At 36.5% G+C, this 24222-nt stretch overlaps 1 protein-coding gene across 3 annotated transcripts in view; it reads left to right on the plus strand.

Annotated features, from left to right (window-relative positions):
• ctnnd2a (catenin (cadherin-associated protein), delta 2a) overlaps positions 1-24222 on the plus strand; it is a 350952-nt gene that overhangs the window by 177180 nt on the left and 149550 nt on the right. For all 3 annotated transcript variants that reach the window (XM_028434803.1, XM_028434804.1, XM_028434805.1), the window contains 5 exons: positions 1678-1732; positions 2769-2988; positions 3068-3179; positions 5132-5264; positions 13358-13531. In XM_028434803.1, the coding sequence (XP_028290604.1) occupies positions 1678-1732; positions 2769-2988; positions 3068-3179; positions 5132-5264; positions 13358-13531 (694 nt within the window). The remainder of the gene's footprint in view (positions 1-1677; positions 1733-2768; positions 2989-3067; positions 3180-5131; positions 5265-13357; positions 13532-24222) is intronic.

Below are 24222 nucleotides of genomic sequence, written 5' to 3' on the forward strand. Positions count from 1 at the left end.
TGCAGTTGAAATTATTTGTGGATAAATCTCATTCATACGACATATATATAATCAGAGGTGAGTGCATTTTTAGTGCAGGAATTTAGAGAACATGTACTCAATTTTGGTTTACCAGTGTGCATGTACACTTTACTAGTGAATACATATACTCATATATTGATAGGGGGCGGGGAAATCAAATTATGGCTTTCAAAAATCAGGGTGCTGGATGTGGTAATATTCCCTCATACTTCCTTTACATTAGGTCTACTCATGCTGCTAGGGAATATTTTGGCTTTACTAGTACTACAAGTGAGATTTTGAGTCAACTAGTAATACTAATAAACACAAATGTTGTTTTACTAGTAGATGTTTTATGTGCACAAGTGCGTGAGTAGACCTTACTATTAAAGCAAAAATCATCCACTAGTTTGCATGTGGTCTTACTAGTAGTACTAGTACACTTAAAATATGTAAATACTCAAAGCTTGTACTACTAGTAACATGATTATTTTTGCTTTGAGAGGTCTGTCTACTCACTAGTGCGCCAAAAACCTTTACTTTTAAAATGTTTTTTTTTTTACTAGTACCACTTAAGGGTGTAATAAATAATTGATTTTGTGATATATTGCAATATTTCACAGCGCAATTATTGTATCTATCCAAAAATGTCCAAATACATTTTTTATCATGTTTTTTAACAAAAAACGTCAGGCGTCAGTGAAAAAAATGTAATATGACAGTTTAATAAACATACCACTTCTTTTTGATATCGGTAGTTAGTTACCATTTACTTTAATTGTATTCTTCAGTATTGGGATATATCGTATTGTGACGTGCAATTTGTAAATTGTATCCTGAGATTTATGGCAATTCACACGCCCAGTACTCACTAGTAGTACTTAGTCTGTATTTAGTCAAAAAGTAGTGCTAGTAAAGCCACTAGGTCTACTAGTAACTGTAGTTCACCTAATGCAAATGAAGTAGGATTATAACCAAATTCAGCTCCCTGATTGGTTGGAATAAGAAGCCAATGTCAAGCCTGAATTAGCCCCCCCCCCCCCCATTAGCATTTAAATATAAAAGTATCACAAGTAGATTTCCTTATGCTTGCCTGTGTGCTACTGTTTTCTATGAGCACATTATTTCTCGGGCTGGGCGATATGGACCAAAATTAATATCTCAATATTTTTCCTCAAAATGGCATTATACAATATAAAACTCAATATTTTTAACTCAATAAAGTCTTACCAGAAAGACATCTACTGTATATGTTACATTTTCTGATGCAAAATAGTTAAACTTATTAACAAACAGCTGAACAAAATCTGTCACTTTTGGCTTTTTCTCCGATAAGGGACAGCACGTGTGAGTGCGTTCTGTAGTGTGGCTTGTTTAGGTTTAAGATAGGTCTGGGATTAGGTCACAAGTAGCGTATGAGGATTTAGATTTTTTTTTTTTAAAGCTATAAAATAAAAATACATTGTTATAAACGATTTTGTAATTTTTTATATCACAAATACTCTGTATTTATTCTCCAGGCCTAATGATTACTTAAGTTCCTGATGTTAATTTGATGACTTCCTCCTGCGCTTGACTTTAACATAAAAGCATGACTTTCTACGCTTCTCTCCTGTGTCTCACCCAGTCGTGGCTGACTGTTCCTCACTTGTTTTGTGTCCCCTTACATCTCCGCAGGTGACATCCAGTCGTGCAGCACAGCAACAACAGTCGCACGGCGGAGCAGGGTCAGGTGAGCTCCAACATCTCCATTTCTTCCTGCTCTCACTTTTCCTTCCCTCCCGCTGCCGTAGTTCCTGGGCGGTAAGTGAATGTGACGGCGCGTGAAGCACTGTTGCTACACTGAGGTGACGTTAGGAGACGGTGCCAAAAAGAAACAAGTCACACAAGTACAAACAGTCGTTCCTTCACCTGATGTTAAACTAACTTTCATGCACAAGGGAAGTCATCTTGTTTGTACAGATTAGATAATTATACGTTTTCATGGGAATTACATTTTTCTGTTTTGTAATGTTTATTAGTGATTTATTTTTGTGTGACTGAAATTATAAGATCAGAGGTTTAGAGTTAAGTTAAAGCACAAACTTTAAAGGTCCCATGTCATGCTATTTTTCACCCATTTTTATTTGTTCTAAGATCCCCAAAAACATAGTATTTGAGGTTTATTTTTCCAAACTCGCCTGTTTTCCAGAGTTTTAGCCTCTGAAAAGTCACATTCTGAGCAACTCTACACAAACCGGCTGATTTGTGAATGATATAATGCTAATGATAATTGCTAATTTTATCGCCTATAATTTACGGCCCATTTGAGAATAAACTCGTCCATATTTGGCCCCTGAACTAAAATGAGTTTGACACCCCTGTTCTAAAAGTTAATGTAAATATCTTATAATATTTTGACAAAATATATTTTTATAGGCATAAAAGTCAGATGCCTTTCTATACTGTATATATTTCTGTACTTTCTATTTCATAAATATGACTTGCTGTGGTGATTTTTTATTTTTTTTAGTGGTGGAAACAGGCTTCCATTAAAATTCTAAATAGTTGAAGACTGTAGATAAAACTCTAAAAGGGACGTTCTGTTGGCACAATACCTGGAACTTCATTCAACTTCTCACGTTTTATCGGTTTTTGAACATTTTACTTGTCTTTTTACCCAACAGCTGTTATAATACATACAGTATAGCTCTAGATCATGTGAGGATTTTTTACTGAATTATTATTATTCATTGATTTATTTTTTGGATGTTTTTCATTGTTTTCAGGCATCTATTACTCCAGTTCCACGTTGCCTACCCAGCGTGTCAGTTCCCCTCTGACTGGGGGTGGGGGCGGCTCAGGGTCCGGTTCCCCCAACAAACTCCAGCGTCTGGGCTCATCGTCGGATGCGCCGGGTTACGCTACCACTCAACGCCTGCCTTCCTCTTCCTCCTCCTCTTCCTCCCCAAGCAAACAGCCCGCCAATCGACTGGCCAAATCATACAGGTAGAGAGAGCCTAAATATGTTGTTTTTATTTAGATTTCACATATCTATTTTCTATACTTGTTGGTTTTCCTGCACCAGTGTTGCCGTGACAACAGCAGGAGGGGGCGGGTCTCCCCTGAGGGTTGCATCTCCGCCCAACTCCACAGTGGCAGGGGGCGGGGCCGGTTCATCCTCATCACCTCTTCATCAGGTACATAAAACTTAGCATTAGCATTACTTCACTGACTTAGCATTTATTTTACTGTGTTAAGTTTAAACCTTTCCTTTATTTTTACTTTCTTTATCCTCGATTCTCAACTAGTGGGTTGGGACCAAAAAGTAGGTCGCAGACCTGTTGTGGGTGGGTCGTGGACAGCTGGTCAAAAATGAATTAAAAACTTAATATTTCTCTTGTTGGACTTGTCTTTTATTTTGAAAGAAACTTTTCTTTTGGCAGGTGTGCTGTGAAATGCATGTTGCACAGGAAAATACAGTGTATAGATTTAAGACCACAGTTAATTGACAATAACCAAAATGTGACTAAAAAAAGTATATATGTGAATGTAATTTGTATAAAGATATATTGATATTTTGGACAACTAATAAAAACTAAGCTATATATATGTTCACCTGGGATGAAATTCAATCAGAATTAAGTTTCTTTTATGGAAGTTGTCCAATCAAAACTACTTTTGCACAATATGCACAACTGTAACACCACATTGCACTCTCAACCTAAAATAGTTGACTCTTCCCCACCCCTTCCATTGACCTACCCTGACTCCCTCTTCCCTGTCCCCTCCCCCCTCACCTAGGTGTAACACTGCCCTCTCTTTTTATATTCTCCCTTTAATAAAGTATTTCTTATCATTCCTGAGGGAGGGCTGGTGATGGTCACAATTATGTAGTAAAAGAAATTAATTTATTTAATTGTGATAATAAAACATGCATTGTTATCCTGGGAAAGATTGTATAGCATTGATCTTGGATAGTTTGTGCAGACAAGATGAAAACCAAAAGAAAAAAAAAAACAAAAATACTTTTGTTCCATGGAATTGTGGGACAAACACACATTTCTTAAATCAATATACAATTTTCTGAAACCTTAAATGAGTTTCTTGCAAATGATTTGACAAATGTCAATTATCAGCCTTGACAGATATATGGTCAATAAACAATATTAGTCAAAGTTAAATGTCTTGTCTGTAATGTAAAGGTTTCCCCAGATGTAACTAAAAGCAGTAAAATACTGTCGGAAAAAAATGTACAACAACAATGTAGCCGTGTGCAACGTATCCATTCAAACACAGCCACACATCATTCCACCCCAACACACAAACTATTTGCCCTAAATACGTCTTCACAGTGAATAATGCTCTGTGGATGCTCCCGTCTTCTCTAGTTGATCATTGACTAACCAGTTTAGCCATAAACTTATAGCTTCAAGTCATTCATGTTGTTTCTATTTTTGTTGTTTTTCGGGGGTATGAAATTATACAGTGATTATGACTTTTTTTATGCTAAAGTAATGTTCCATTTTTGTTTAATTAAATGTTTATATTTTATATTACTTTTACTGTGCATAAATATGTAAAAAAAAAAAAAACAGAAAATTTCACATGTAAGTCAAGTCTATCAAACTCATTTTTGCTCTGGAGCCAAATATGGAGCAGTTTGATGTTAAGTGAGCTGCATATTTGGGTAAAAAAATAGCAATTTCCCTATTATTGTTCCCTATTTTGCACGTCCATGTATAACTGATGAAAACAGTTTGTAAGGCACTGACAATATCCAAACAGTAAATGAAATTTATCGACTTTGTACAATGTTTTCTGTGATTTAGGGCATTGTATGTGATTGTTTGTGGGAAATTGCAGGATTTTAATAAAATTGGGAGTTCTTTCCACATTTTGACTGCAATCATGCAATATGAAAAAATAAATAAATAAATTTGGCGTGACTGAAAATACCTACAACTGATGTATTTGGTCATTTACAGTGACTATTGCTTACTTATCTTGTGTGAATGCTCTAAAGGGCCATATTTGGCCCCCTGGCCTTGAGTTTGACACATGTGGTCTAAGTCGCGATTCAACCTTAATGTAGGATGAAATGCAACAATATCATATAGAAGAAACATGTTTTTTTCTTTCTTCTGTTCAGATGAGCTCGGGCATAGGGAGCTATGCCACCTTGTCTCCTAAACGTTTGGCTTCTCATCACGCGTCGGATCAGTTTAAGATATCCCACGAGCTCTATGCTACAGCTACACTGCAGAGGCCTGGAAGTCTAGCAGGTAGGACTCGTTTGTTAATCGCATACTATTTAGTGTAACTTTTTTTTTTTAAACAAAAAATCTACTGCATTTTTGGATGTTTCTGATGTAGAAAATGAGTATTTTAGTGTCTCATTGATGTTAACTTAATACAGGTGTTTCTGTACCAAAGTAAAAGGTTGACTTTTTCTAGACGATTGTGCCTCTGGTCCTTATACATGTTATAAGTGTTTTGTCAATCCTTCGTTTTCTGTTTTTTCTTTTGTGAGCTTGTGGGTGTGAGTTAACGACTCAGAGAATTAAACTCCTTGCCATCTTATGCTAATGAACAGTCCCAGTCGGAGTTCCTGTTGAATGATCCTCTCCCCCAGGTTTGGCTTTGTTTAAAGTAACTCTTTAAATTCCTGCATCAAAAGTCCAACACATAATGTCAGAGCGAGCCGTACTCCAGTGTTTTAAAGCTTCACAAGTGTTTATTTGGGTCGCAAGACATTGGTAGGGGGTTGCCAGATGCCTTCAGGGAACTAAGAGTATTTTTTGAACAATTTGAGCCCATTTTTACTTATTTTTATCCTTTTTCTGTAATGGTAGACAGACAGACAGAGGAGGAGCAGTAGTTTCGTATATTCTGTATTTTTTCCATATTTATATATTATTTCAACCCTGTTTGATGCTTTTCATTTCTTTCTGTAATGCTGCTGGAAATGTGATTTCCCTGACGGAGCCTTCCCAAAGGATTAATAAAGTTAATCTACTCTAATTCATTAATCTAATCAATCTCTTTTTTAATCTCACCTAAAATTGCTGAAAAAATCCCTCAACTTGAGGTATTTTCATTTAATTTACATTATTGTGGCAGATCAAAAGATTGATAGATAATAAAGTGGCATTATAAAATCATTTATTGTTTTTAACAGATGCAGGTCTAGCCATTTACATTCCTCTGTATTTGAGACTTGTCCCAAGGTCTGCTGACACCTTTGGTTTTGACCATCAGGGGAAAATATTGATGTGTACTTTTGTCAATCTCCAAACAATAGAAAATACAAATGAATGTGTCCGTGCTAGCCGCTACATGTTTAGCAAAAGTTCCGGTGATTGGTAAACTCTTTCTTGCACTATTTGCACACAACTGGGCTTTTGTTTTCCATCTGGTGTTTTTAAAAGCCAAAATAATTGCGCGCTTCTCATTTTTGAACGCCATCAAGGTATTGATACCCTGAAGCCACACAACAAATTAGGTTATCCTATCTTAAACAGTTTTTGAGAAAAGCTGTCCCCTTTAACTTCCACACTTTGTGGCGAGGGATAAAAAATACCACTCTACAAAAAGTCTGCTAGCTTCATGCTAACGTCTATGGGAAAACCCATGTATATGCTCATGCGAACATTTACGGTGTCTGCGGTGATTTGTATAACACACCGTTTATGCTCATCATTCACAAACACAGTTTTAGGACTGTTATCAAACAGTACACTTAAACATATACTCACAAGCATATGTTTTTTCTAGCCGAAAATGCATGAAGTTAGTAGAGACCAGTAGGTCATTGGCTTTCAAGATGGCGACTTCCGACTACTACGGCAACAGTGGTAGGTCAAAACACACAAACTCACCCATAGTAAAGAAAAATGGAACAAGGGCAATAACTCCAGAAAAAATAATTGCGCACTTCTCATTTTCGAACTCCATCAAGGTATTGATACCCTGAAGCCACACACCACATTTGGTTATTATATCTTAAACAGTTTCTGAGGAAAGCTGTCTCCTTTAACTCGGACGGACGGCCGGAGCCCGAACCTATTTCCCCTTTCCACTTTGTGGCAGGGGATAATAATGTGGCTCTCAGATCAGACAATCACATTGTTACCAGTTGCCCACCTCTGGATTACAATGATCACATGACTAACATAGAAACCTTTGAACCTGCACAGGAAAAAATACAGAGGCAGCAGTGAACCACTGGTTTACACAGAAATCCCTGTTGTGCCAGTTATCCATGTGATGTTTGTTGTCCAGAGTAGTTTGGTTCTTTATTCTAGCCCAGAAAGTATGATCACATTAGGATGAACGGCTACACTTCCATTGTTGGTGAAACTATAACAGAGATTGTACACCATCTCACATATTATTGTGATGGTATGATATTGTATTCATGGCTTTGAAAGTAGTAGATTCAGTCATCATTCATGCCAGCTATCCAGTTGCTGTTACATGTTATTTTGTATTCTTTAATATTTCACAAAGTCTTTGTCACCGAAGGGAATCGTCTTTGCTGTCCTCGTCTTCATCCCTTTATCTCGTCTTCTTCAAGTTTCCCCTTCTTTTTGAAAGAAAGAGGTCAGCACTTCCATGAGCGGGCCCCAGTGATGTAAAAACAGAAAATGAATAAGGAAATAAAAAGAGTTTCAAAGATGAAAGGCTTTGGGAGGAGAACAAGCTGGGATGAGTCATGCTGTTAATGGGTGTGTCTATGGATCTAATTAGAACTCCTTCATGCATATTCTGACCACGTCTGTGTCGTTTGTTCATCTGTTTTACCTTCATCTGTCTCTGTATTCACTCCTCTACAGCCCAGATCATTTAGATTTGTCACATAAAAAAATTATACAGTTAGGGTTAAAAAGTCACACAAAAAGCTTTCAACCTCTGGAATAGTTGAGATGAAAACCTGTCTATAGAAATTTAAAATACATTATAAGAGAAGTGTTTTGGAAAAATATGCAAACTACGTTAGACCATAGATCTTTTTTAACTGTAGGTAACTGTAATATTTGTAATTCATATAATTGCTATATCATAAACACCAATATAATGTATTGATAAATGTGTGTAGATTATGATAATTTTGTGTGATGTCAAAATGTACGTCAAGGCTTTTCTCTTGTTGATGTTGCTATTTGTATGTTTGTGATGATAATTGAATATGGGGTAGGCGGCTATAAGCTTTCTTGCTTCGGCTTTCTCCTTTTGAGCTTTCATTCTGTGTAATGATGCACCTTGTCTGAATTAAACTAAATACACAACAAAATTCATGGTAAAGGTTTAATGAGGTTTTATTTCTCCATATGTTTTTTCCTCATTCCTTCTTCGGGTTTTGAAACGTACAAACGACCGGAATCAACTTAAAACATAATTAAGTGTCAAGGAAGGTTGAGGAATTATCGAGGAATTATTTAATTTGGAATTTAAATTGTAATAAACCAGCCACCAATTTCAGTTTGAGTTTTATTTGGAATTACATTTGCATTCAGAATTAAGTGTTTACAAGGTCAGTTTAAAGAGGGAATTAACTTTTATTCTGAATTAAAGGTGATTTAAAGCTCCCATTTAAACATGGCCAAAGTTTCTTTTAAGTCTGTTGAAGAAAAAGTTAAAGATGAATGTGATTTATTTTCTCCGTACAACAAATGAAACCTTGGGATTACAGATCAGAGGGACTTTTTTAAAAAAAGAAAAAAGGTTTGAATGAAGTAAGATGCTGTTTTTCAGCTCTACCACACACAAAGACACTAAAGCAGAGGGAGTTCTCGAACAAAGACCAAATCTCAGGGAGTAGTGAGGTGTCGACGACCCAAACGCCAGCGAGGTCAGCGAGAGTAAAATGCCACTTTCAGTCCATCTGATAACAAAAACTCAAAAGAAGACCAACAAAGCACAAAAGGAGCCTTTCAAACTAAATTATTTACCGAGATTCTAAAAAGTCCAGACGTCAAACAACAGAACACGTACTCGATGACATAAACAAGTTGGATTAGAACAAACAATGACACAGCACTCACTCAGCGATAAAACACTCCTTGTAGTGAGGGGAGGCCATCAGGACATGAGGCACACCTGTGGGAGACAGAAAGAAAGCCTATAGACCACATATTGTATGTCAAAGTCAAGGCCCGGGGGCTAAATCTGGCCCTTCAGAGCATTCGTTTCGGCCCGTTGGAGAAAGCTAAAATGAATCATTGTGTAAATTGTTGTTGAAAGAACTCTAAATTTACCCAAAATCCTGCAGTTTTTCTCAAATTATTCCACAAAATCCTCCCGAAATAAATAAAAATTGGTCACAAAATATATAAACGAAGGATATTTAACTCATTGACTAAAGACGTCTTTTGGTTTAGTAACGTTGATTGCTAAAGACGTCAATTGTGTCTTTCGGCTGGGATTGCTAGGAGGCAGTGTGACGAAGCTCTCCTGTAAATATTGAGCTTGTACAATGATGTAGTGACCAACTGGTGACATGTAGGTGGCAGCAGCGCACCTTTGGATGAGAGGTCACCCGTGATGGGCAGAGCTCAGAGGGAGAGGAGTTCACAAGACAGAAAATGGCGCTACGAGAGTTGATGCTGAAGCTCCCAGCAGCTCACAGCAGCGCACACTCGACCAGAGCATGTGTGGAACTAAGTGGACGATCAAAAACAGGGAAAACGGTGAGACTCGGCATGTCTGGGAGGAGGAGGAAGTTGCGTGTGGGGAGACTGATGGGGGGAGAGACTTGGAGGATGGCCAAAATACAGTAAGCAAACCATTTAATTCTGACCCAGACAGCAAAATAATAATAATTTTGCCATCAAAAGCCCGGTCTCAGTGTTGTTTTGTAGTTTCATAGAATTGGAACCAACTAAGACGGATGCTCAAAACCTTGTTATAACACTCAGTATTCCTTTGTTGTTTACGCCTAATGTGGCAGTAATATTTTAATGCAAAGAAATGTCTCGGCCTCCTCTTCTTTTTTTCTCGTATCTTTAGATGTACCGTGTCATGTTTTCTTGGAGAGAAGTGGTCATGTGACCATGTACCTCACGTTCTGTGATTTGTATTTGCGGAAAAAGTGTTTCCATCGCACTTTTGCGACACAATTCAATAATGAAACGTTTTTAGCAATATTTGAATGTTTTTTCAAAATTCAGGTGTTTCCATTACAACTTTGTATTGCGGTATTTAGATTTTGTGCATTTACAAGGCTAATGGAAACACAGCTTGTGATGCAGAAGTCTGATTGTGCTTGCTTCAGGGATTTGGCTTCTTTACAAAGATACATTTTAGATAATATTTTCCACAGTTCATAGCGATTTATCTTTATTTCGTAGCTTGTTTGATTTTTCCTGCAGAACGTATCTCATATGCATCCATATCTGACATGATCTGATATGTGGAATGGGATCCTGCAAAGTTAAACTGATACTGGTTACACAGGGAAGTTTGGATTAGGAAGCATTGCTCCTTCATCCCTGTGAAAAGCCTTAACACGCAACTTGAAATCCGCTGAGAACTAATGCACCATGACAGGAGTTCAACTGGACTCCCAGTCACTCAAGGCTTTTGTATCTTTATGTGTGTTTTCATTTCATCCATTGCCATGTAAGTCAGGCCTTAATGATTTGTTGTTGTATCCCTCTGAGGGTTTTCCTCTTTTTAACCTCAACACATTCCAATTTTGTGCATGTTTTCATATAGAGGGCAGGCGCCTCTACCTTACATTTGTTCTGATGTGTACTGAACAAATGCCTGCTGTCAGTGTTTTACGTGCCCCTCCATGTCCGTGGGATCCCTGCCAAACACATCACAAGAGGGGGGACACCGCATCTAATTATTTTATGGCTGACAAACCTCAATGTGTTCCAGGAAGATTAAAAAATAAAACAGAGAGGCACTGCCATCCTTAATCTTTCATGTCTTCTTTTCCTATTTGTCGTTCTCTCTGTTTTACTGTCATTCCAAGTCGAATATCCTACAATTTGTATTCCTAAGAAAACAGATAGACCACAAGCTGACTTTTGAGATTCAAAGAAATGGCACAGAAAATAAATGAACAGACAGAAATTAGGAGGCAATCAAAAGATGACTGCTTTGTGTCATCATACATCAATCATTTATCCCTAAACCACAAAATTCATGTTTTATTTCTTTGTTTCAGGCTTTTTTTTTTTTGTCTTTCATCTGTCAATTGTTACATGTGTTTGCATCACTCGACACCCATGGTTCTCACACTTTTAATGCCACATGAAAAGTCGGCTTCACAGCAAGAAGGTCATTGGTTTAAGCTCAGGAGTGGACTATTTGGTCTTTCCTGAGTGAAGTTTACATGTCCCCCCCCCCCCCAACCCAACCACCCCCCTCGCACTTGCATTAGGTTTTTTCAGGAATCTTTGGAACAAGCAGCTTGGAAGATGTGTCATTGAATATAACATTCGAGTTCACTTGCCAACAATAAAATATCCATCTTGTTCTTTAAAATCAACATTTGTTATTATGTTGGTTGCTCCAGTTGTTTCTTTCATTATGCAATATTTGCAACGGAGTTTATGTATTTGTTTGTTTGTTAGCAGGAAATACTTAACGGACTGTGCAAACGTGTTATAATTTTGTGATTTTAACCCTCCTATTATCCTCGGGGTGCACATATTGCACACATTGGTGTTCCACTGGGGCTCAATTTGACCCCAAGCTGTATTAGCTGTGTAAAACTTGTCCACCTGTGTGTGAGCTTCCATCCCCATTGACCTGAAGGTGTCAGAAAAGGTCATATAATCACCACAACCAATAGGGTTCATACTCTTGTGGTCATTAATGTTGTCAGTAAATGTGAGATTTGGATGAAAACTATTCATGATAAATTAATTCTAATGTAAAAGTTTGGCCTGATGGTGGCGCTAGAGAACCGGTCAAGGTTTCATTATCAATGGGTTATTTATGTATTCAACAAATAAACAAAGTGTCTGACACAAAAACGTGGTCAACAATTTTCCTGATAAAGATTTCCTGGAGGCAAATATTTATGGGCCAAGAGTAAAATGTGTTAGTAATATTTGAGGATAATAGGAGGGTTAAAGGCAACACAGTCCATTACGAGTCAATTTTATTATTGAAAGTTCTTGAAAGCTGAATAATTAAAGAAGTTTTGTAAAATATCTTTTGGTTCATTTAAAGTGAAGGATGAATACAGCCTGAACAAATGTAATAAGTACTATTTCAAGATAAGATGAGGGTGAAAATAATTGTGTGCATATTTGTTGTTCTTCTCAATATAGTAATTCTGATTTTAAAAATCAAATAGTGTATTCCACTCGTCAAAAATCCATATCTCAGTACGTAATTGGCCGATCTTTATGAAATTTAACTATGTTCTGTCTGGTCTATTCCTCAATTTAAACATTGACTTTCCTCCGGATCGGATGCGGATAGTGCATTTATTTGCAATTTCCTGACAAATTGCGGTATCCATACATTTCAACCTAATGGTTGTTAATAGAGAGAGAAATTTCTTCCAAGCCTTTAAAGTGCCCTCCCACTTGGGTATGGTCATGAAATATTTGGCATTTTAGAGGTCAAGCAACATTTACTATGCTCATTTGTTTGGTAATGTTTTATTTCTTTTAACACTTTCCATCTCCAAACTGCCAAAACTTTGTACTGCTGTGCATCTACAGTTTATCCTGGGAATTCTGCCCTAGTTCACTCTCCGACCAATGTTCTGAAGAAGAAATAACTGAAGGCTGTTTCTGATTTTTACGCTTTTTTCTTTTTTATCGGTACTGGATTCTTTTGATTGTCATTCCCGCCAAGACTTTCCATTTCTCAACCTCAATTCTCGATTCACTTCCTGCCATCACCATGCGCACTCCCAGATAGCAACGCCGGATGACGTAACCGGAATGGTCCATTATTGTGCTGAGCGGGGGAAATGTTTTTTTGGGCCAAAAAATGAGAGGTATCAAAATTAAGGAGTGGGCTCTTGGAGGCCCAAGGCAAGTGCGACCCCTTGGTAAGTCTGCCTCTGACCATGATCAGGATCACTGATGCAGATTACTGCCAACAACTGGCAAAGAACAGATTTGGCCCCTGGCGGAGATTTTCAATCTCTGACTGCTCAGAGCGTTGGTTTTGTTTTCTAACTGAAAATTCTTTAAAGTGGCGCAATACTTGTTACCCTCATTCCCACACTCTGACAACACAATTAATCTTTTCTCCTTTTGTCCTCACCTCCTTAAAATCCAATTCTTCTCTATCACTGCCACCACCTGTGTCCCACCCAATTTTAGCCTTTTTTCTTATCTCGCCTTTGCTCTTCTTTACATCGTTTTTTTCCTCTTTCTGCTTCTCTTCTGTCCTCCAGGCTCTCGTGGATCCTACAGTAGTCAGCACAGTCAAGAGCCTCTTCGGCCATTGGGTTCCCCAGAGCACCATATAGATCCCATTTATGAAGAGCGAGTCTACCACAACAAGGGTCCCATGAGGAGCCTGAGCCAGGGCCAGGGGCCGGACGCTGGTCCCTACCGCAACAACACTGGTAAGGCGTCTATCAGCTGTATGGAAGCAGTTTTGCGTTCTACTTTGTTTTTGATGTAAACTTTGAAGCTGAAAGGGAGTAGCAAGAATGTAGATCAGCACCTTTACGTCTGGGGCCAGGGTTTTCAGTCTAACAAGGTGTAAGCTGTAAGGAAGTGAGAGATCAAGTAGATCAAGATGATATCTGCTGTAATGTGAATGCTTAGTCAATGGAGATGTACCTAAGTATAAGATTTACTAATGGAGCTATGCTGTTGAACTTAAGGTTTTTGGCAATATTGGGTGAGATATTTGGTGACGCTCTTAGATTAAAGCTGCTTTTTAAAAAACATGTATTATTAGATAGACAGTGTAGGCCTCATTGATCAATAAATGGATAAATAGGTTGGAAAAGGTTGAAATTGCTGCTCCAAAGTTTTGATCTACAATGTAACACCACCTTTATTGACATTGAAAGAAAAGTTGGTAAGACTTTACTTGAAGTGTTGTACTTAAAGCCAGGGTAGGTGATTTTCGAAAGCTAGCATGATTTTGAATGTAGCTTCATCAACAACTCCGCCTTTACCCCCCCCTCCTGTGCTCCGTCTCACTCACATGCACAAGCACTGCTGTCCAATAGCGGACCTCAGCTCATCGCTGAATTGTGTAGAAACGTTGTTGTCTCATTCAGCAGTGAGTAACCACTAAACTTTATTCATTACTCAATAATTATTCAAACTTTTACTTCATTATATATGTCAAAAAATGTGACTAAAAACTCTGTTTTAACTCAGTCACCGGTGACGCACTTTGAGTGTGAGCTTGTGCACACAAGGGGTCGAGAACGAGCAGGGAGAAATTGGTTAAAAAAATGTTTTCCATTGGTGGAAGTTATTACAGGTTTACAGCTGCTACAGATGATGGATTTTCTTTGTTCCATTTTCAGAGCACATATAATCTTAATTTCTGTCAGGACATAAAGACAATTTCAACCAAACACTTAAAAAGTGTATCTGGAGAAAATCACCTACCCTACCTTTAAAGGCTGACATTACAATGTCATTATTATGACACGACACATGCTATTAGCATGAACAAGGTGTCATGAAGGCTGTCATTAAGTGTCGTTTGTTACCCTAACCCTTCATTACCCTCACCCTAACCCTTCCTAACCCCACTAGATCCCTCCACCTAACCCAAAAAATGCCAACATAGCTCCAAAGGTGTCATAATTTAGCAAATGACACTCAATGACAGCTTAATAACAGCCTCGTGTATAAAACTTCAACTAAATTGTCACCAAGAAGTTTTGAGCATTGCATTGTGGGATGTGGAGTCTAGTGTAGATGGATACAGTGTTTTTAAAGTGTTTTTTACTTCATTCTCACTGCGAGAACTGCATTTGCCGGCAAAAAACTCAAAGCCAAAGTGGCTTCAAAGAGTGAAAGTAATGGCAAAATGATGGTGGATGTTTATTTTGGGGCTGACACGGGAAGATCCAAATCCGAACTTGAATGTCTCTCAGAGTGAAGTGATAACACGGGGAATACTGGGAACAAAAATGGTGTCAAGAGAATACCAGTTCACTGTAAGAATGAAGTAAAAACACGTTTTCGATAATGTGGACATCAAAAACATTCCTGCGGCAATAACAACCTTGTACATCTTTGTTTGAGCTCATTATTTTTGATTTGATGATCAATGAGGCCTACACTATGTCTTTATCTGGTAAAGAAAATATATATATTATCTCCAGCAGCGTTAAATGTGTGACATTCCTCTTGACAAACATTTGCAAAAAGATAATTAGTGCTCCATACTTATCTTCTCTTATTTTAATTAATGCTACATTGAGGTCCATCCATTCTGTGCAATCTTTGATAAAATACCTCTAATTTACAAAGGTGAGTTCTAATGAGGACCTATACTAATAAGAGCTTTTTGTTATTCTCAGGACAGGCTTTAATGTGCATCATTTGTTCTTAACTGAGCAGAGTCGGAAGCGTTTTCTCTCCACCTCGCACAGTCAGACCCACTTACGCTCACCCCGCTCCCACAGTCATCTCATTGTTGCCAGAAGTGTTTTTTTAATAGGGCCTCATTGAGTTTATCTCAGTGTGGGTTTAGGTACGCCATGTTAATCCCTTTACGTATCATATCCACATGAAAACACCCAAGTCAGTCATGCCACGTTCACAATTTCCCCCCCAATGTCATTATACAACCCAGCCTTAATAGCTATCATTTGGGTCAGAATTGTGGCAAGTAAATACACCAGCGTTTGAATGGATCGGTATGACTCCCTTAAAGCAGCGAGAAGTGCCTGAAAGCACCGGGCGTAGCTTTTCAACCTCATTTTCAAAGTTAGGTTGTCGACTATGCATTTTTGTGAGATATCTCTTTGATTTCTGTCTATAAGAATTTTCCAGGCGTTAATAGAATAAGCGTGCATTAAAATTGAAGAGAGAGAGATAACCTATTGCTATCCATAATTTACTGTGCGTTGGATTTGTAGTTTCAATGGATGGATTTGAGAAAAACTCACAAAGGAAATGTGCACCGCCAGCTGCAAAAATCAATAGACTCTGGATTACAGTGATTGCATGAAATTGCAATGGCGCTTCATCTATGATACTGTATTTTACCCTGTTTTATTGATTGAGTTTAATCCTCTATTACAGGAGATCAACACCCGCTTTGTGTCTCGCATACGACATCATCATTGATGCGCAGCGCTCGCGGGTAAATCAACACAGCCGAGATTAACGGCACCTTAAACTCTCAAAAGATCCTGATCATCATGGCTCGTTTTAAAAGTCACTGGAACGGCATGTCCAATAAAAGGGAGGGGCGTCCAATAATGATTCATAATGTACAGAGCGAGGGCATAATGAACTGATAAGGGCTGTGCTGACATACTGAGCGTTAAGTCATTAATTATGTCATAGTTTCTTTTCTTGGCAATGGCAAGTGCATATTATTGGTTCATTACTCTGGCACGGATCACCATAATTAACAGGAAAAAGTAATAGCATTGCAAGAGGAGAAACGAGAGACATTTGTTTGGGTTTTTGCACTAAAGATGGCGGTTGGTGTTGGCGCTGTATGTATGAATCCTATCCAAAAGCACAAGAGGTCTTAATAAATGTTTCGCTTTAGTTAAATAGTGATTGTCCTTTTTATATTTCATGCATCTGAGATCATTAGAAAAGAATATGAAGAAAACATATATTGGAAAAATTACAAAAGAAAAAACACATGATGTCAGACCTAGAGTTTAGGTGTTAAGAAAAGTGTAACATTTAATTTCCTCCGCCAAGGTGGTAATACTTTTACTGGCGTTTATTTAATACGTCAAAAGTACTTCATGGATTTTGACAACATTTTAACCAAAGACAGACCTTAACCATGGAAGATTCCATTACATTTGAGGGATCACGATCAATATTCAGAGTCTGGAACAGTCAAAAATCAACAAATCCTTCTCTCATCATCTGCAAAATTGCAAAAAAAATCATGTCTTGGGTTGTAATGTAATGATATTTATGAAATTAGACTGAGTTTCACTCCAGTTTCATCTGGATGGCAACTGGATTGCACAAATTTATTGTGACTTTAAAAAATAAATAAATGAATCAATAAATAAACAGGGTACCACATTTAAACTCATTATATATATATTAACCCTTTAACACATGTAATATTAACATCTTTTTTTGCTTACTTTGTCTGTAAAATGGTCATTAAATGTCTGTTTTCCAAAACACTTTAGACTTCCAATAATTGGCAGTAATTTTTTTTCATTTTTTTTATTTACCATTCATTACATGTTCTAGCAGTGTAATATCATTTTAAAAGTGAAGAAAAACACAAAAACAAAATAGATTTTTTGAGATTTAGTAGGACGAAAACAATGAAAGCTCACATGAATAACAGATTTTTCAACAAATATATACAATTTAGAATGTATAAAACTATTTACAATTAAAAAATATTTATCACGTTCAGTGTTAAAGGGTTAATGGGGTTATTAATGGATAAATATCCTCAAAGCCTTTAAAGTGTGAATGATCATGGTGCCATAATCAGAATCCCACATCCAGATAACTTCCAATATCTGAAATGTATTTAAGTCCCTCCAAATTCACAAATTCAAAGAAAATCCAGAATATTTGCATGGGCTCGCAATTTTCCCGTGTCTATATCACATGACTGCAGTCATTTTTACCTTCAAATTGTAAAATAAGTCTTGTAATCTTGTAATTTCTTACAAAATTTTATAGGCAGAGCTTAATGTGGATCTGACCTGTTCGTCTAGCTGATCCTGGTTGATCTTCCGTAGTCTCTACTAGGAGAAGTAAAGTAAGTGAATCAGGGGTTAACTAGTTTAGTTTTTAGTTTAGTTTATTTATTAGGACCCCCATTAACCAGTAGAAAAATACAAATTAAACAATTACACTTAAAAACACTTAACTTGAACAACATTTTTCAATATTATTATCATGTAATGTAGTATAAGTAATATAAAAATATGACCTGGTGTATCTAACAGTCAATACTACAACCCCATTAGTAAAATAAGCATCAAATTCACTTAGGCGTTATAAAAACAGAACTAAATCACAATAAAACAAAGGTACAGACTTCACTCTGGAACAGCTTTAAATTAATGTCTAACCTACTAAGTTTTTATGGAGCGATTTATTCAACAGGATAAAGTTTTTCAGAAGAAATTTAATCTAAAATGGTTTTTCATCAGAAATATTTGCTTGGGAAGTAGATTCCATTCATATATTCCTCTGTAAGCAAATGTTCTTTTTATTTGATTTGTCACTTCTACTCGGATCAGCTGTTATATTAAAACTACAGTTATTTTATGTGCATAGTATGTTAGTGTCAAAAGCAACATCCTTTTTACTATCGTGCATCCTCTCATGAGTGCCCTAGGTAACATTACACACATGCACTTTCTGTGTGTGTGCGTGCGTGTGCGAGAGAGAGAGCGTGTGCACCAAAGCATGGTGTTACATTCTTGAATTAAACCAGGCCAGCGCCCCTGAGGACTGCAGGTTAATATCTTCTATTTTAAGTCATTATTCCTGCATGGCTGCAGAACTCCTTATGCACATGTGCACACGCATGCTTGCACGCACAGAACGTGGTTTGAATGCAGTGTTTCTATAGAACAGGGTTGTCAAATACGGAGCAGTTCATCTTCAGTGGGCTGCAGATTCTTAGGCTGGAATTTCAGTAATTTAATAATTATTGTGCTTTAGTTATCACTTCTACATATAGAAAAAATGTAAAATATGTACAGTGTTGATAATATCAAATCAATAAGTGACAGATACTTCCTGCAGGATCTTCACTTTCAATTTATTCAATTTTGTGGCAATTTAGAGAATTTTTGAGAAATAATTTGAAGAAAATTGCAGGATTTTGAAAAAATTTAGAGTTCTTTTAACAATTTGAGATTAAAAATGACTTCGATCACATGATATAAGTATGGAAAAAATATAAGCCCTGCTAATATTGTGGAATTTAATTGAACTTATGTATTATTTTGTAGATATCTACAACTATTTGTTAATTTAATTTGACTCTGGAACATGCACAAGAATTCCGTTGTACATGTTCTTTTTTGGCATGTGCATATGGCAATAAACTTTATTCTATTCTATTCTAACTGACATTTTTTGCTTTCTGTTGTGGGCCAAATTGGATGCTTTAAACAGGGTTTCCCAACCAGGGGTACGCGTACTCCTAGGGGTACGTGAACATATTGCAGGGGGTACGTGGAAAAATTGGGAATTTATTTCCAAGATAATAAAAAATATTCTCAGTCATTTCATAAGTCTGTCAATAAAATGGTACGAGTGCGCTATGACTTGTTTTTAAAGTTTTAATTCCTGTTTAAAGGGGACATATTCAAAGAAGCTCCTTTTGTGGTAAACGTCATAAAATCTATATATAACACAGGCAGGTTAATTTTGTTTTGTATTTATATTACTTGTTATTTCTATTTCTTCTTATTTTTTTTCTAATTTCAACTATTATTTTTCTTTAATAACACTATAATCATAATATATTAGTATTAATAATACAGTATTAATAATACAGTATTAATAATACAGTATTAATAATACAAACGTTTACAATGATATTATATAATGTTTAATTTGAGTTAAATAAGAAAATAATGTCTGAATATTAACTGTTCAATTTATGAAGATGAAATAAAATGACTTGCGTTGAATATTCAGTTGTGTTATGTTCTACTTTTGGAGAATCATGAACACGTATGAGTGAGGGGGTACTCATGGTATGACAAAACGGCTCAAGGGCTACACAAGACAAGAAAGGTTGGGAACCACTGATCTAAAGGACTATGTGCTATTGAACATTATCCGTTTGTTGTCTCACTTTTTTGTAATTTATTTATTTATTTGGGTGTTTTTAAATGTTTATCTTTCTTATAAATTATGTACTGATCTAAATAATTCAAGTCTTTTGCTTGGTGATTTGTGCTCTAGTTTTCTTCCCATCGTACCTATATCCTAATTTTACCTTTTTACATCCTCCCTTCCTTTCCTTAAAGTTATCTCAGCTTGTGTTAATGACTCGGACCGCTGCAAATAACAGCAGGTATGGATTGATGTGGCTCTTTTTCTTTTTAATAGCTTAACATTAGGCCGGTGTGTAGCTCAGACACAAGCAGCGAGAGTGGGTTAATGCAGTGTATCCTCTATTTGTCAGCTGCTTCAACTAGCAAGGCTGAACTATGGCACTTGTTAAGGGATTTTATGTATGCCAACATCACTCTGTTTCAGATAGTGTGGGAGGCAGATTTACATTTGTGGTAGAATCAGGTCATATTTTTTCTTCATTTTTATGAGGCAGGTCCAAAAAAAGCTGGTATTTATATATGTATCAAAAGTCTCGTAACCACCCCCCAAACCTCAGGCTTAGCTTCACTTATTGACTTAAAAAAAAAAAAAGCTCTTTAAATCCAACTGGCTTTTTTTTTTTTTTTTTGTTGCCATTTTCTATCGTCTTCCAAGCTGACAGAGAAACAATTTTTGCGCAAAATCACCCGTGGGGGTGTGGCTTGACTTTCCCCTCTCTTCCTCTGTCTACATTCAATTTTGTGTTCACAATGAAATTTCCATTGATTTCAAACTCAATAAAAGACGCGGCTGTCCAAATATAATACTTCAAAATTTAATCAAAACACCTAAAAGCAAAAAAAGTATTGGATTTTTTTTTTTTTTTTTTTTTTTTTTTTAATCGAGGTGCTGGATCCAATCAAATAGGTGCCGGTCAAAGGAAGCTCTGCTACCAGTACACTAACAATCTCACTATTTGTACCAGTAAACTGTATTTAGTCTAACAATTAGTACTAGTAAAGCCAAAAATATTAAGTAGTATTACTGCAAATGAAGTAGGAGAGATAAAACCAAGTGTAGCTCCCTGATTGGCTTATAATATTTTCCAAAGCCACCCTTATTAGCATATAAAGCTTTCTAGTAGTAGTAATAGTACTAACACTTTTTGTTTTACTAGTAAAGTATACTCACGCACTCGTAAGGAGTAGAGTTTAAAGTCCTATTCACACAGGAATAGTTTTACCTAGGGACCGCATGTAATAAATAAATGACCCCCCATCGTCTGCTTTTTATGTGGAGCATTCCCACGGGATAACTGAAGACATCTGAAAACGTGAAACAGTGTATGAGTTGATGTTAAAACAAAAAAAGCTTCTTCCGCACAGTGCATAACAGGACGTGATCCACCATTTGCTTGTGATATTGCTCCTCCTCTTTTTGTTGCCGTACGTTATGGGCCGATAAGGTTTTGCTGACCTGGGACCCAAATGTTTATCTAAACACTCCAATGCAGCGTCCATTCTTAGCCATAAATAAATAAACATGCGTCCAGGTGTCACGGTCTGAGTTTACCTTGTACTCAATTATGAGCATATATGTGCATGCACACTACCGGAAAATGAATTTTTGCCAAAAAAAAAAAAAAGAAAAATTCAGTTTTGTTTATTTTTATTTTCAAAGTGAACGTTTATTGGATAGGGTTAGGGTTACATGCGTGCGCATGCGCATATATGCTCATAATCGATCTCAGTACGAGGTAAACTCAGACCGTGACACCCGGAAACAAATCAGATCAGATCCCGCCCATTTCTGTTCAAATCACAGAGGTGCCTATTCACATTGGATTAGTATTATCACGGGACCTCGGAGTTCAGCAAAATATAGTTGGTAATTTGCGGGGGAATTTTTACTTTACAAATTACTGACATGGTCGATTCACACGGGATTAACGTCACAGACATTCTCAAATCGCATGTAGTCCCTATAGGTGAACCTAATCCCATGTGAATAGGGCTACGGTTAATATCACTGACATCCAATTTTTGCTTTCCATAAAACTGACCTTTGCTAAATATAGATGTTAGAAGTAAATAAGCCGAGTCAGGAAATCATGTTTCTATGAAAGGCTTTCCGTGGTCAATAACAGCTTAGGTGGATCAATCCACACGTATGGACCCAAGGTTAACCAGCAGAAGCTTTACACTGACCAGCAAAGCTGCTGAGTCCTGTTGATAAAAACCTGTTTTCCTCGTTGATTGTGTTCCATCGTCTCATAGAGCTCAGTTCAATTTGTAGCTCAGTTTGAGGCTTTTCCACATTGCACTCCAAAGATTTGCTCGAGCCTTAAAACGCTTTAATTACCACCGCATTGCATCGGAATTGTTGACAGATCAGCACAAAAGGTTTCCCTCCAATAAACATATGGCTCCCCTCGAAGTTTAACGATAGTCGCCCAGAAAGTGTCTCCCAGGCTCTGCATGTGCATAAAAAGAAGGTGTTGGTAATTACTAACACGCCCAAAGAGACTGATAACACTCCTACTGCACAGTAACACACACGGTACTCGCAGCGCACACGATTAGCATAATATCATTTTTATCTGCAATAATGAATTCATGTGTGGAAAGACGTTCTCTTTTCTCTCCTTAGAGATTACTGAGGTTTAAGTCGGCACGCAATCAAAAAATGAATGATGATTACTGTTTAATTTATGTTTCATTCATCAAATTGTTTAACATTTGATCTTTGGCATATTGCAGATGTTCATTTTCCATTGTTAATGCCATGACAATATATAATTTCTACTGTTCTTCAATTATATAAATCAGTAAATTTATAATATTTAGTATAAATAAAATAAATAAATTCATAAATGAAAATAATTAAATCAAAATTATAATAAAATACAAAAAGAAAAAGTAAAATGTAGTATTTACTCTGTTTAGCTGTGATTCATTGAGTCAGTCACAGATAAAATAAGAACGTTACTTGTAAAACTTGTATATAAGAATTAGGGGGTGAAACAATTCATTTTAGCAACGATTCAATTTGATTCATTGTTGCGAATTCGATTCAAGGACGATATTTGTTAATTTAGAACGATTCAATCCAAAATGATTCAGTGACTTGAAATTAATTCAGTAACTTTTTGGCCAAAATAATAATTCAACCAGTGTGACTAAAATACATACCTTGAATACTGTACAGTACAGGTGAGGTTTCATAGATTCCTGATGTTTCTTGTAAGAGAATCGTCTATAAATTATTTATGGACATTAACAAACAAGTAAACAACATTTAATGTCCAATTTATTCACTTTTTTGATTTTTTTTTAAAGTCCAACAAACACTTCAGTTATGCTTGTTTTTCAAAATAAAAATAATACAATATTACTATTAATACTGTTCAGGTTAAATGACTTTAATACATAACTTTAATATTAAAAGCGCTTTTAAAACACATCCATATAAATTCTGCCGGGCTTCAATCCAATGCGTTATTTCCTCGTATTGATACAATTGATTGATTACTTTTTGAAACAACTTTAGATTGATTATTTATTGTCATCAGGAAGGCCAACTTGCCCAGCACAGATCAATGTAGTTGAATCAAAGGAATATAAATCGATTCATCGATCTAATGGATGAATTGTTACACTCTTGATAAGAATATAAATATGTACCAGATAAGAGGGTTTCTATAAAGAAATATGTTACTTAGATCCTGCCTTCATGCCTTTCTATCCATAATACTGCTAATATGCTAGCACTATATTAGCATTGTTCCTTAGGCAACGAGACTTGGTTGCAGACAAAGAGGTGAAAAGAAAAGATAACCAGCTTTTCCTTGTTCTAAGCCATTTTTAAATACTGTAATACAGGTTACACACGCAAGGATTTATCTGAACAGTTTGATAAAAAAAATATCAGGCATAAAATAGTTTTGATCCGTGCGTGTGTGTGCTTACGTGCGTGCTCCGATAATCTCAGGTTTTTCCGACCTCCTACTTGGAAAAAGTGGTGAAATTGGGACAAAAACTGCCTTATTATCTCTAAATAAAGTTCATCCCTGCTCATCCATCCTTTGCATTCAAACTATTTTCATCATTATTGTGAAGAAGTGTGTTGTCGAGTTCACCCCTTTGTTTTTTTTTGGCTACTAATCTAATAGAAAAAGGAATGTATGGTACTAAAAAAAAAAAAATCAATGAAAATATAAAACCTCTTAGTTTCAAAGAATAAACAAAGTATTTTGCTGCATTTACTACTTTGGTTCCATTTTCTGTCTTTTATTTGTGGACGACAGACAAACGCACGCACGCACACA

This window comes from Gouania willdenowi, chromosome 20 (assembly GCF_900634775.1).
Source record: "Gouania willdenowi chromosome 20, fGouWil2.1, whole genome shotgun sequence".
Lineage (NCBI taxonomy): Eukaryota > Metazoa > Chordata > Actinopteri > Blenniiformes > Gobiesocidae > Gouania > Gouania willdenowi.